This window comes from Oncorhynchus keta, chromosome 9, assembly GCF_023373465.1.
Source record: "Oncorhynchus keta strain PuntledgeMale-10-30-2019 chromosome 9, Oket_V2, whole genome shotgun sequence".
Taxonomy (NCBI): domain Eukaryota; kingdom Metazoa; phylum Chordata; class Actinopteri; order Salmoniformes; family Salmonidae; genus Oncorhynchus; species Oncorhynchus keta.
The window spans coordinates 26,410,966-26,426,434 of NC_068429.1; the positions used below are offsets into that span (position 1 = coordinate 26,410,966).

General features: G+C 42.2%; 1 protein-coding gene across 3 annotated transcripts in view; it reads left to right on the plus strand.

Moving 5' to 3' along the window:
• Window positions 1-208: 208 nt before the first annotated feature.
• The window catches only part of LOC118387437 (ceramide transfer protein-like), a 51,488-nt gene continuing 36,227 nt past the window's right edge, over window positions 209-15,469 (plus strand). For all 3 annotated transcript variants that reach the window (XM_035775785.1, XM_035775786.1, XM_035775787.1), the window contains exons 1-2: window positions 209-858; window positions 2,116-2,250. In XM_035775785.1, the coding sequence (XP_035631678.1) occupies window positions 742-858; window positions 2,116-2,250 (252 nt within the window). In that variant the 5' untranslated portion in view covers window positions 209-741. The remainder of the gene's footprint in view (window positions 859-2,115; window positions 2,251-15,469) is intronic.

The window sequence follows — 15,469 nt, forward strand, 5'->3', positions numbered from 1 at the left end:
CTAATGGGTTGTTTACTGAAACACAAACACACTAATACACTGGAATCAGTAAATGTTGGTGTACTGTTCCTTACACACTATGCCATCAGTGTTCTCATGTCAATGAGAAAGAATGTAATGTAATCATTGATATGACCTGCCATGCCATGCTACTTACTGTATATGTAGGAGGGGTTTACTTGTTTTTTGGGGAATGGATTTAGTGACGTCACCCGAGCAGCCAGCGCCCCTTACAAGCGCGAATCCGACAGGCGTGAATATAAAGATGTTTTCGTCATAGTAAATAGTAAATACTGCATTTTATTACCTTTACCAAGTTAGTAGTGTGATAATCTTTATTTCAACTAGCTGCTAGTGTTTTGAGTATTTCAAGCTGGATGGAAGGTTTGCCGCTAGAAGAAAAAATAAAGGGGCGGGTGCGAGTCATTCCTTGCTAGTTCCTACCTGACTAGCCGGTCTGCTATCGTTATAGCTTATCTAACGTTACAGGCTAGTGACACAGACAGTCCTCCAGGTGAAGAGTCAATTTAGACAAACACTATCTAATAATGATAATAATTTTAGGACATAGCTAAGACATTTTATAGTTAACGTCGTTAGATGTGGCTAGTAACGTTAGATGTGTAACAGTTCTTAACGCTATTTTATTGCGCTCTGTAATTTAAAAAACACTTTCTGTAGTTATCGTTAGTTGTATTCGTTTAGCTTCCTAGCTAGCTAGTTAGCTAGACAACACCAACAATGTCGGATAACCAGAGCTGGAATTCTTCGGGTTCCGATGAGGATTTGGAGACCGCGGACTCGGGAGTCGGACAGCCTGTTGTTGGAATCGCTGAGAACAGTGGAATCCTCAGCAAGGTAACGTTAACTGATCTGACGTCAAACCTGACTTTAGTTCATTAGCTAGCTAGCTAACTTTAACCACCGTAGCTAGCTAGCTCTGGGTGGTTGAGATAGGTAGCTAGAGACCGCTAGCTAGCCATATGCAGAGCTCTACAGTGCGACCATTTTACTCGCATATGCGCCTACCTATTTTACTGTGCGACCCGTAATTATTGTTTAGGTGCGCCTAGAAAAAAATTAAGATTGTAACTTTATTACCTTTGTGCTCCTAAATGTTTTGTGTGCGCCTACATGTATGTGCATGTATATTCCCAATGTATGTGCTCCAAGTAAAAAAGGTTAGGGTAGAGCCCCGATCTGGCTATACACCGCAATTACGCTATGTATATTATTAGCCCAACATGTACATAGCCTACTGTAGTGATATGGACTAATTAAACGATAGTGTTGGTTGACAAAGTGTCAGTCCTACTGTTGTGAACAAGAACCAAAGCGCGCAAGCTATTGTTTAGGTTTTTTTTTGTAAATGGTTTTACATTTCAAACTAGCTTGCCAAACAAAGGTAACCAAACCAGGCACACGAACTGTCTGGCTGACAGCTGACCCATCTTAACTCGACCGTGGCTTCTGGTTGGGGGTTTCTGAAAGCCTTTAATAAAACGGTAGCTCGCTAACGTTTGGCATTAGCAAGCATAATATTATCTAGGTAAGCATCTAGTGGAAAGCTGTGTGGGTTGCCATTCTAAAGTCTGTCTGACCATAGAAATAGAATGATCATTCTATTTATGTGGCCTGAATGGCCAACCCCCAAACAGGTTGAGAATATTGCACATCATAATCATGCTAAACTCACCTGCGTTATCATAGTAAGCCCTGTTCATCTGATAAATTCGTTTTAGGTGGATGAATGGGTTTTTTCTTTACGTAGTAAACTGTTTCATACATTCTTGTGAGTGCTTGCTTGCCACAGATTATTACATCAGATTAATGCCACCATAGAATATTGCATCAAAACAGTAGTCAACAAACGGATATGAATTTAGAAGTTAAATTAATCATATAATTCTACCTTCCTAGTGTTTCATCAACTATCCATTGTGTGATTGAATTTGGTTGTTGACATCTAATCTAAGTGTCTCATTTAGCCTTTTGTGCCAACAATGTGTCGTTACATTGGCCAAAAAAGGCGACTAGCGTGCGCATCCTTGTTATAGCATGACCACATTGTGAATTCCTCCCTCCCTCATAGCTAAGTAACTTTTTAATTTGCAGTGGACCAACTACATCCACGGCTGGCAGGATCGCTGGGTGGTTCTGAAGAACAACACTCTGAGCTACTACAAGTCTCAAGACGAGAGAGAGTTTGGCTGCAGAGGGTCCCTGTGTCTCAGCAAGGCTGTCATCACTGTGAGTAGACTGCACAATACTATAGAGTAGACTACTATACTATGTTACTGTACTACTTTATAGATGCTTATAGGGCCAATCAGCAGTATAAATATTAACAAAGCATCCTCCCCGCCACTGTTTCGGCAAAAAGCTGAGTGATGGGGCTGGAGAAATGTAACCACTCTAAAGTTCATAGACAGAGCTATGGATGCAGGTACTGACCATCCATGATATCAACATTATAGTTTAAACCATGTTTTGAGGCTTTAGTGTTAATTTATATTTACTTTGTTTACAAACATTGGAGTAAAATAAGCTTATATTTTGGGTTCTGATGATTCTTCAAGAATCAATGGGTACGTTTCATTAATTTCATTATGTCCAAAAATTGATGTAGCAATTGCTGATGGATCCTTTTTAGTCTGTGTCCAAAACGTAAGATGAGAGAGGGTTCTTGTGTGTTAGAAACACCCAACTTCAAACCTACAACAGTGTCTTGTCTCACGTCTTGTCTTGGTGCCCTGCCAATATCAAGATCCATCACATACTTCTGAGCTCTTATTAATTTCTGACTCCAGTTGAGAACCAGTTGACTGAATGGATATGTGAATGATCTGGAAGTGGTATTTTATGGACAGTGTAACAAGCTAGAGAGGGATCAACTATTGACATGGATATCCATTTAATATTAACTCAGAGATGCATTGAATCTAAAATGTGCACTCCTTATAAGCAACTGAGAAATGAGAGTTGAGTGCATAATACTGTTGTTTTCATTTAAAAACAACACAGAACTCCTGATTTCGACCTTATTTCTGGAGGGTAAGTTGCTCCTCAGGTGACTGCTGGTTTTATCACAACACTCTTATCTAGGGATCAACTTAGGCTCTACTCAGCCCTACTCAGATCCTTTCACAATGCATCTATCCATCAGTCTCTCCAGGATTCTGCGGTGTTGATTTTGCAAACAAAATTGCCAATTCCCTGCATGAAACTGTCAAATTGTTGAAATGTTATCGCATAAAACGGACCCATTGCCGCAGTACAAAAAGAGGGGCTGCTTTTTCAACCCATCACCACACAAATATGGTTCAATAAAGCGACACGTCAACAAACATTTTCCATTGTCAGTGCATTTTTGTGACAAAATCACAACACACACCGCCATGCACGATGTCAGAATTGCTGTAGCAAAATCAACCGCTTTGCCCACAAATATCACAAAAAATCCATAAATAATCCTGGAACGGCTGATCCTTCCTTCCTTGAAGTAACCACTGATCTAACAGTATAAGGATCAAGGCTAGGTGACAGCTATCATAGATTTGACCAGTCCAATTATGTCATTCACTGATAACAATGAGGATAATGACATGAATGACAAAGGTTGGATTAAAAGGTCAGGTTCTCATGGTAACTGATGAATTAACTGCTATATACAGTGCCTTCGGAAAACATTCAGACCCCTTGACTTTTTCCAAATTTTTGCTAATTTATAATATAAAAAATAAAAATTTACATAATTATTCAGACCATTTACTCAGTACTTTGTTGAAGCACCTTTTGGCAGCGACGACAGCCTCGAGTCTTCTTGGGTATGACGCTACAAGCTAGGCATACCTGTATTTGGGGAGTTTCTCCCATTCTCTGTAGATCCTCTCAAACTCTTGTTAGGTTGGATGGGGAGCTTCGCTGCACAGATATTTTCAGGTCTCTCCAGAGATATTCTATCAGGTTCAAGTCCGGGCTCTGGCTGAGCCGCTCAAGGACATTCATATACTTGCCCTGAAGCCACTCCTGTGCTGTCTTGGCTTTGAGACTTGTGCATGAAGCTGCTCCCCAATTTACCACATGGGCTAGCCGGCTGCAACGAGCTGTAAGCGAGAGTATGCAAGCAACTGGTAAGCAAGCATGCAACTTACCTCTACCGTGGCACTACTGCACTAGACTCGTCACATGCACCCTGCGGTTGCCCGCCAATACACACACACACACACACACACACACACACACACACACACACACACACACACACACACACACACACACACACACACACACACACACACACACACACACACAGCGGGATGAATGAGTGACCTGTTCCCAGGTTGGTCAGAATTGTCAACCTGGAGTGTACTTTCCATAACTGAAGCTTCCATGGCTTTGATCATAAACAACCATAGGATTATTAAATGCCCCTGGCTCAGACACACTCTGATTAGAATGTCAAATGAGACACACCCACACATCAGCCAGGCGGTGGAGAATGGTTTGCAGTCAGGAGTCATGAGGAAGGACAATTGGGTTCCAAGTTCTTGTGACTGGATTGAATACAATCTACTGCTCTTCAATTGAACAGATTGCCTTTAGTCTGGAATGAACCCCCCCCCCCCTACAATGTGATTTTCTGGATTTTTTTTTCTTCTCATTTTGTCTGTCATAGTTTAAGTGTACCTATGATGAAATTACAGGCCTCTTTCATCTTTTTAAGTGGGAGAACTTGCACAATTGGTGGCTGACTAAATACTTTTTTGCCCCACTGTATGTGTATATTAATATCAGCCTTTGCATGTGAGTGTGCATGTGGCTCTGTCATACTCTACAACTCCTCTTGTATTGAAGACTCCCAAATAAGGTTTACACTCCTCTGTTACACACTGTGTCTCTCTCACTGAAGTGGAAGAGGGGTCTGCTGCTTGCCTGAGGCTGTTTCGGCAGGCAAAATATACACACGCATTGTCAGTCTCCAGTGCTCAGTGAACATGCATGTTAGAACATGCAGGTGGCTTTACTTCCTTGTCAGTGTTAACAGACATGTTATCATGTCACAGCAAGACAGAGGAAGGTGTATGTATATGAGGTCACAGGCTTACGCTTAAGCTCATAGCACCTTGAGCAGTGTTTCCCTGTCCGTCCGTACCCTGCGAGAAGCAGAGAAAACAGAGGAAGCCCGAGAAAGAAACGACCCAGGGAAAAAGAGCTAGAAACTCAGAGGGACTCTGCCTCTTCTGAGCCAGATGGGGCTGACGATGCTTTAAACCCCTGCTCTGTCAGTCTGTCTGCAGGCACTGCTGCTGCTCTGCAGCCATTCAGCTGATTTGGTGGGAGGTCTCGCTTTTATTCCCTCCCTCTGGTGGTGTGTGTGTGTTTGTGGTCTGTGGTAAATCCGAAGCTCAAGCCAGTGTATCGGTTGAGTGGTCAAATAGCACAGATCCTTGTCGATCTGCTGCATGGGCATTTCCTCTCCAATTCATTCTTTCTGTGTCTCTCTGTGTGTGGATTTAGACTGTCAGCTGAATGCTATTAAAATGTGACTGCTCAAAGCATAAACACAACTGAACAGAAGGTGTGTGTGTGTGTGTGTGTGTGTGTGTGTGTGTGTGTGTGTGTGTGTCAGTCAACCAGTTTGTGAAGGAGAATAAAGCCTGCTGTCCTGGCTACACAAACAGGTCATCCACCAGACAGTGGGACTGATGTTTAAATAAGGTGCATGTCCTATTGTCACTCTGGCTTTTCATAGCAGTACTAGAAAAGAGGCTTGGGAGATATACTGTATTTCAAAATAATATTAGTAGTATAACTAAGAAATCGAAGATGTGCCAAATAAATTAAATCCAGGTCAGGGCTCCAGGTATGCATTTGGTTGGTAACTTGCTAGTGAAGTGGCTAGATGTCAAGATCAAGCTTCTTGGTTACTGCATAGACATTCCATCTCCTCCTGGATCCAGATACTTGTTGCCTAAATGTATTTGTTTGCCCATTCGATAATACCATATACCCTGGTATGGTACAGAGACGGTATGAAAATCTGTGTTCTGCCCAACCCTACAAGAAAAGAAACATGAAAATAGTATGCAGCATTGTTCGTAGGCTTTCTGTATGCCTGGATCTTTTTGACATTGGGCCTATTTTTCATTGGGGTGTCTGAGAATGAATGTGGTCCATTTGTTTATTCCCAGCACATTAATAAAAGTGTGAGTGACCCTGCTTATGATTACAGCAAAGCACACGCTTTAGGGATTTAGGGATCAATTCCTCAGTTCAGAAGGCTGGAGATCAGCAAGAACCCTGCCTGATTTGTGTAACATAATAATATAGGCCTTTGGCCTCACCACTCAGAATGACACTAGTATCCATCATTAGCTCCAGATTTAGCTCCAGCTCCCCTCCCCTTAGGGGCTAGGAGACAGACGAAACAGGAGGGAGCCTCTGTTGATTGATGCTCCCTCTCAGCCAAGGCCATCGGCAGTGATACTATCTGAGCAAAGCTGGCAAATCAGTTCAAGAAGCATTTGCAGATGTCAATGTCAGTAAATTCAGCATTCTTCACTTTGCCCACCTCAAACCCTCCAGCCCATTTAGGGTGTTATTGCAGAGGGAAGCTCTTTGATTGGTTTAACATGTCCAAGGAATGGCTGAATCTGGGTTGTTCAGTAATATTGTAGGGAGAGGAAGAGCAGGGGCAATCAGTTGATTTGAAGGGGTTTTCTAAAGTTTGAGAGGGTAGGATGGAAGGAAAAGAAACACAGGCTATGGGGGGGGGAGATGTTAGAAAGTTGAAATAGGAAGTGGGTCTCTTCCTCTGGTCTGGCCCTTGTAACTTCCTGTGGGCTGATATCACAGGAGAAGAAGATTTTTGTTCTGTGGTGACTGTCATGACCCTCTCCATCCTGTTCTGTCTTTTTCTCTCCTATCCTCCTGTCCAATCCTTCTCTCTCCCATTTAGCTAGGTCAGTCTCTCCCATTCTAGTCTCCTCCTTCCCCCTGTGACCCAACCCATCTACCCTTTCAGGCTTTGTCATTGTTTGCACCAAAACACAGAAGCATACAGAAATAAGGGAAGTCATGTTTATCTATGTAGATATGTGGTGGGCTGAATGTTTTGATTGGTTTCCCATGGATCTGAGTGGTTTGGTCTCCCTCCACATTGGTTCTAAATCTCAGAGAGGCTTTACAGGCTGCTTTGAGAAGAGCTGCTCTTCCCTCAACTGTGGGGAACACGTACACAAGCTGGAGTGGGGGCGGGGGTCGGTGAGAACGGAGGGGTGAGTGTATGTGTGGGCAGGGGGCACCTCTTCAAAAGCAGGATGGGAAGTTTGTCTTGGGAAAGAGAAGTAAAGGTCTCAGCCTCAAACCTGTCATGTTGATGTTTCCGGACTCTTTCGTACATTGATTTGTATTTATTTAATCTTTATTTAAATAGGCGAGTCAGTTAAGAACAAATTATTATTTACAATGACGGCCTACCCCGGCTAAACCCAGACGACGCTGGGACAATTGTGCGCTGCCCTATGGGACTCACAATCACGGCCGTATGTGATTCAGCCTAGATTTGAACCAGAGTCTGTAGTGATGCCTCTTGCACTGAGATGCAGTGCCTTAGAACGCTGCGCCACTCGGGAGCCCCTTGCTCTTAAAGAGAACATTTGAGGAGAGTAGCTAAGTATTCAATCATTTGTGTGTCTGTCAGCTGAGAGGTCCACTCTGCCTCTCCACAGGTGTATGTGTAGTTAACTAGTGATTATGATTGTTTTTTATAAGATGCGTTTAATGCTAGCTAGCAACTTTCCTTTGCTTACTGCATTCGCGTAACAGACAGTATCCTTGGAGTGCAACGAGAGACAGGCAGGTCGTTATTGCGTTGGACTAGTTAATTTTAAAGTTGCAAGATTGGATCCCCCGAGCTCACAAGGTGAAAATCTGTCATTCTGCCCCTGAACAAGGCAGTTAACCCACTGTTCCTAGGCCGCCATTGAAAATAAGAATGTGTTCTTAACTGACTTGTCTAGTTAAATAAAAGTATTTTTTTTAAATCCGCAAATCGGCGCCCAAAAATACCGATTTCCGATTGTTATGAAAACTTGAAACCGGCCCTAATTAATCTGCTATTCCGATTTAAATCGGTCGACCTCTACCATAGAGACCCCACCCCGCTCCCTAGGACCCTTTTCCATGAGTAGTTAGAATGTCAAAGACGTGTGTGTGTGTGTGTGAAACCAATATACGCCCTGATGAATGGACAGTCACTAGTATACACAATGCACATCCAAACCTAGAACAGAAGAAGCAGCCTGATACTGTGACAGAGCATAGTCCTGTGTTGCTTGACTCTAGTCTTATCTTCACTCTGCCTAATACATAATTTTGAGCAACGCAAGCAAGACTGGAGATGGAGGTTCTGCAGAAACTAAATTGTCATGGACAGCAGCTACACATTGGCTGTGTGTGTGCCATTGCCTATTGCATGATATCTCAGCCAAACTGGGCATCTGATCGTGTCCTCTCTCCCCACCAAGTTTCAGCTAAATTACACTCGTCCATTGAGTCCCATTCCAGAGCTGGCGCTGGCCGGATCGGTTAAATGACTCTGCCAACTCACTAAAGCAGTCTCATTCTGCTGTGACGTGCACACATTTTCTCTCATTATTTTAGACTCAATCTGCCAGTGTGAGGTGTGGTATAGGAATGGAGTGTACCATCTTAAAGCTGCGCTGTGTGTACAGGTGTTTTTGGAGACCTAGATTTGAACACAATTTCCAAGAAACTTCCTCTCTCTCTCTCTCATAGGTAGTCCGCAGGGAATCATATGGTACATCAGCATCCTCTGAACGCAGTTTAGGCTGCTGAAAATTCAACACTGCAAGTGGATGCGATAACCGCTACGATCAAGATTGAAAAGATGAATCAATTCCATTTGATGTCTTCAGACCAGGTAAAAATGTGATGCGCTGGGTATAATTCTCATTTTTAGATTGTAATAAAAAGTTTTTTTTATTTTTATAGTAATGCAAGGTACATGGTTAACTTTATAGATAACTATCTAGCTAACTTATCTAAAGTTGTTACCGGGAATTTCTCTGTCTGGTAAAAAATGAGATATCAATCTGGCGATAGCTAGCAAGCTGTCTTGGTACATTAGCTAGCTATCACAATGCATTTGGACTTTCATAGTACTGCATTCACAGAAAATAACATGGCTTTGGCATGCTTGGTAACGTTTAGTCCTTTGCCCTTCTGATTCCAATACTGGGTATGGCCTCTTGCATTCTCTAACTAGCTGGTAGTCCTGAGCTAGCTACCTAGTTAGACTAGCTAAAAATCTAAATGTGCCTGATTTTTAGATTGCAGCAAAAACAAACAAAGCTCCCATAATTAGATGTAATAGACCCTAATGTGAATGAGACAAGTGGTGGTAAATGTGCACCAAAGTGAAACAGAATATTATGAAGGATACCCATTTTATCAACAACTACTGCATTTAATTTGGTATCTATAAAAGTGCTGATTTTGTATTAGCTACATTGGGTATCAAGGTGTTGTGTATTAATTGTAGAAGTGTGATACATGACCCTTCTGCATGGAAAAAAAGGTATAGGCTGCTGAACAATACAATATATTTCTAACAATGTTTGCATGTTTTTTCTATAGGATTCCAGTGTTGAAGAGCCTTATAGTTCCCATCTGCTGTGGGTAGAGAAGCTAGAGGAAGGGGGAGAAGAAGAGCTAGGTGTAGGGCTGCAGAAAGAATCAGGAAGACCGTGAGTGCTGACTGACAGGAGAGGGTGACCCAGATAAAGGTTGGTGAACATCTTTCACCTGTGATTCTGTATACCTGTTTCACATTTCAAAAATCATTTTACACAATATTTGACTTTTCTGTAATGAACTGTTTCTCCTTTTATTCACTATCAATACAGGCTTGGTTGAGAGAGCTGTCCTTTGAGGAAAGGGGAAAGGTGCTGGAGCAGTTCGCTACCTGTGTACTTGGCGTGATGTTTGACATAATGGATTTGCAGATAGCTATCCCAGGATCTCCAGACATCCCAGACTGAGGACAACCTCGCTGGTGCACCTACCTAAAAGATGAGATGCCCGCTGACCTGGGGCCGGTTGCACCAGTTGGTCATAACTACATCCAACTTAAAATTCACTCTAAACTGGACTTGAACATTCTACGTGTTGCACCACTTGGGTGTAAGCCCTTCTAAACTCAGCAACAAAAAAAATGTCCCTTTTTCAGGATCGTCTTTCATTTACATTACATTTAAGTCATTTAGCAGACGCTCTTATCCAGAGCGACTTACAAATTGGTGCATTCACCTTATGACATCCAGTAGAACAGTCACTTTACAATAGTGCATCTAAATCTTAAAGGGGGGGGGGGTGAGAAGGATTACTTATCCTATCCTATCCTAGGTAATAACTTCACAGATCTTCATTGTAAAGGGTTTAAATACTGTTTCCCATGCTTGTTCAATGAACCATAAACAATGAGCATGCACCTGTGGAATGGTCGTTAGGCAATTAAAGTCAGTTATGTAAACTTAGGACACTAAAGAGGCCTTTCTACTGACTCTGGAAAAACACCAAAAGAAAGATGCTTAGGGTCCCTGCTCATCTGCGTGAACGTGCCTTAGGCATGCTGCAAGGAGGCATGAGGACTGCAGATGTGGCCAGGGCAATAAATGGCCGTACTGTGAGATGCCTAAGAGCGCTACAGGGAGACAGGACGGAAAGCTGATCGTCCTCGCAGTGGCAGACCTACGTGTAACACCTGCACAGGATTGGCACATCTGAACATCACACCTGCAGGACAGGTACAGGATGGCAACAACAACTGGCAACATAGCATCATCGGACTGAGCTTGTTGTCATTGCACGCAATCTCAATGCTGTTCGTTACAGGGAAGACATCCTCCTCCCTCATGTGGTACCCTTCCTACAGGCTCATCCTGACATGACGCTCCAGCATGACAATGCCACCAGCCATACTGCTCGTTCTGTGTGTGATTTCCTGCAAGACAGGAATGTCAGTGCTCTGCCATGGCCAGCGAAGAGCCCGGATCTCAATCCCATTGAACATGTCTGGGACCTGTTGGATCGGAGGGTGAGGGCTAGGGCCTCCCCCAGAAATGTCTGGGAACTTGCAGTACTTTATGCAGCTGCTGGCCACACCAGATACTGACTGTTACTTTTGATTTTGACCCCCCCCCTTTGTTCAGGGACACATTATTCCATTTCTGTTAGTCACATGTCTGTGGAACTTGATATCTGTTGTTGAATCTTATGTTCATACAAATATTTACACATGTTAAGTTTGCTGAAAATAAACGCAGTCGACAGTGAGAGGACGTTTCTTTTTTTTGCTGAGTTTGTGCTATTCCTGGTCTTGGATTCTACGCCTAGTAGGGAGCAGGCGTAGGCCCCAATTTCACACACTATCTTCATCATGATGTGCATAGAACATTATAGCAATCTTGTGTGTCCATAATTTACAACCTCCGCAGGCTTTTGGAGTTGCCTAGATGTGAAAATCTGTATTTATTATAACGTTTGGAGGACTTTGGGAGTTTCAATAAGCAACAATTTGATACATGCCTTGTATTAGTAAGTCGCTCTGGATAAGAGCGTCTGCTAAATGACGTAAATGTAAATGTATTAGCCTATTACTGCAATATTTTCTTTATGTGGATCGTGCATGTATGCGAAGTGACATGTCTCGCAAGCCACGCATAAAATTGACTTTTTGGCCTACCAGAAATAAATCTACCAGCCAACTCAGATTTTTTACCAGCCAAAATATATTTTGGTCAAAATTACTGAAAAAAAAAAAAGCCTAATGTTTCAGAACAGAAATCTATTAGTAAAGAAGTAATGTGGTATATTACTCAATTTCATATTAACCTAAGTTCCATCAATATCGGGAAACCGGGCCCAGGGCAATAGTTCAGTACTTTGCCATATCAGTATTTCATCATGTTTTTTATTTGATCTTATTTGTCTTGTGGTATTTTTGCACAACTGCTATTGTTATTTTGTTTACTTGCACTGTGGTCTTTGTTAGTTTGAGAAGGTTACAGAGTATCTTGTATTCTTATAACATCTGTAATAAACCTTTTTATTTGACCTGATCTGTGTAATCATCCAGACTGGTTTCATACTGTATTTACACCAGGATAGTTAACTCCAAATGACCTAACCAGAGTAAAACCTTCAGGTTTATAATAGAGTAGTTTAGTAAACAAATCTAATACCATTCCAAAAGTAAAATAATGATGCCTATATGCTAGATAAAGAGTGCACAAATATTGTTTCTCAAACATGTTTCTTGCCCACACAAACGTCCCTTATTTCCATATGAGATCTCAGGTTCTCCCCTGTTCAAAGGTGTGCAAACTGCAGGAGGGCTTCATGTGGTGTCTACTGAAAGTGGTACTTCTGGCCATGTCCTTAGACAGAGAAGATTATTTGATGGTTGTAGTCAAGTGCTGACAAAAAGGGTTCTAGCCTCTGGAATTTGACTATACCTCTTGCCAACTATGACAGACTTACCTTTGATGACCACCAGTCTTAGATTTCCAAGGTAAATACATTCAGTTTAGTAAGTATTTTAATTATTGGAGAAGGATGCTATGTGGCAGAATGAACAATGATTTCTCACCTAAAATTTCAGTCTGTCTCAATATTTTTCAAGACTATTTGGGTCAGTGAAGATCCCTGCTGCATCCGGTCTTTGTTGCGGTTCTCCTCCAGATTGTCATGCTGGCTGCAGCCAAAGGCCCATTCATGTTCTTTGACCACGTGATGCAAGACACACCTCTACAGATTCTGAAATTAATTGAGAGCAACCTCCTATGTACAGTAAATATCTTAAGCAACTTGTGTGGAAGGCAGTCAGCTGAGCATAATGTTTCAATTGATATTAACTAAGAAAAGTCTGGAAAAGTATTCTATGTCTGCTCAACCAGATACTGTATAACTTTGTTTCTTGGATCCCATCTATGTTTCTGAGTAACATATGGCATTAGAGACTCCTCAGAACCATATTGCCCGCTGTGTAAATAGCTATCATATCTACGCAATGAATTGTAGTTGTTTGCAAGGTAAATTAAGTAGTCACCATGAACCTCACTCTGTCTGCAGTTTTACAGCAGAACCAGAAAGGGTGGACAATGTCCTTGATCCAGACCAGAATGATGGATTGTCCCGAAATCATTATGCCTGAGTTAGGTTGAACAGACATTGCCAGGGAGAGAAAGTCCATTACACATGAGCAAGCCTCAACCCAGACACCACCTCAAGCCTACAACTCAATATTAAAATAGGCAATTTCCATGACAGGGAAAGGAGCATTCTAAACAGTTTAAATTACAATGTCAAACTCTGGACAGATGTGCTAATAGAATGAGTCTATTCTCAGAGCATAACAGTACATCTCATTAACATTGTATTGGTCTAATCTCTGAATGTAGGCTTTCGGAGACCACAGAATAATCAGCATGGTAGGAATTACAGGGGAGCCATTGGGGTGCTCCGCTCCGCTGAATGAGACGTTCGCTCCCCTAAATGCAACAGAAGTCAAACATTTTTTGGGAGGGGGGCTCTAAATTATGCTAATTTAACCATTCTCCTATTTGTTTAAAATGCAGTGGTAAATATATTTTAGTGCTGAATATGAAAAGAAAATCTTCCAATGATATGGACCTCTATTTAAACCGTGACAATGTATTAAGAATAGCCTTTATTCCAATTTATCCATTGATTTGTCATTATTTGCTTATGCCACTTATGTTTAGAGTGCTCAAATCAAATTTGATTGGTCACATAAACATATTTAGCAGATGTTATTGCGGGTGTAGTGAAATGCTGGTGTTCCTAGCTCCAACAGTGCAGTAATATCTAACAATTCACAACAATACACACATCTAAAAGTAAAATAATGGAATTAACAAATATATAAATATTAGGATGAGCAATGTCAGTAGCATTGACTAGAATATAGTGTGTATAAACACGTGATGAGTAAAACAATATGTAAACATTATTAAAGTGACCAGTGATTCAATGTCTATGTACATATGGCAGCAACTTCTATGGTGCAGGGTTGAGGAACCGGGTGGTAGCTGATAGTGACAGTGACTAAGTTCAGGACAGGGTACTGTGTGGAGGCTGGCTCGTGATGGCTATTTAACAGTTTGATGGCCTTGAAATAAGAAGCTGTCTCTGTCCCAGCTTTGATGCACCTGTACTTACCTTGCCTTCTAGATGATAGCGGGGTGAACAGGTCGTGGCTCGGGTGGTTGGTGTCCTTGATTATCTTTTTGGCCCTGTGCCCAAGAAAGCTATGGTGGTCTACTTGAAACATGTTGGTATTACAGACTCAGACAGGGAGAGGTTGAAAATGTCAGTGAAGACACTTGTCAATGCATGCTCAGAGTAGGCGTCCTGGTAATCTGTCTGGCCCTGCAGCCTTGTGAATGTTGACATGTTTAAAGGTCTTACTCACATCGAGTACGGAGAGTATGGTCACACAGTCGTCCGGAACGGCTGTTGCTCTCATACATGTTTCAGTGTTACTTGCCTCGAAGCCAGCATTAAGTAATTTAGCTCGTCTGGTAGGTTGTGTCACTTGGCAGCTTGTGGCTGTGCTTCCCTTTGTGGTCTGTAATAGTTTGCAAGCCCTGCCACATCCGACGAGCGTCGGAGCCGGTGTAGTAGGATTCAATCTTAGTCTTTTATTGACGCTTTGCCTGTTTGATGGTTCGTCGGAGGGCATAGCGGGATTTCTTATAGGTTTACGTATTAGAGTCCCGCTCCTTTAAAGCGGTAGCTCTACCCTTTAGCTAAGTTCGAATGTTACCTGTAATCCATGGCTTCTGGTTGGGCTATGTACGTACAGTCACTGTGGGGACGACGTCATCGATGCACTTAATGATGAAGCCAGTGACTGATGTGGTGTATTCCTCAATGCCATCAGAAGAATCCTGGAACATATTCCAGTCTGTGCTAGCAAAACAGTCCTGTAGCTTAGCGTCTGCTTCCTCTGACAGCTTTCTTATTGATTGAGTCACTGGTGCTTTCTGCTTTAGTTTTTGCTTGTAAGCAGGAATCAAGAGGATAGAATTATGGTCAGATTTTCCAAATGGAGGGAGAGCTTTGTACGGGTCTCTGTGTGTGAAGTAAAGGTGGTCTAGAGTTTTCTTTTTTCCCTCCCCCCTCTGGTTGCACATTTATAGAAATTAGGTAAAACTGATTTGAGTTCTCTTTCAAGATTTAGTTTCGGTATTTCTCAATGGGATACGCCCCCAGCGTATTTGTCAGCCTTATTACACAACGTCAGCCATGATTGGCTGGACGTCAAGACGTGATTTTCTGGATTTTTGTTTTAGATCCCGTCTCACAGTTGAAGTGTACCTAATGATAAAAATTACAGACCTCTACTCCCCACTGTGTA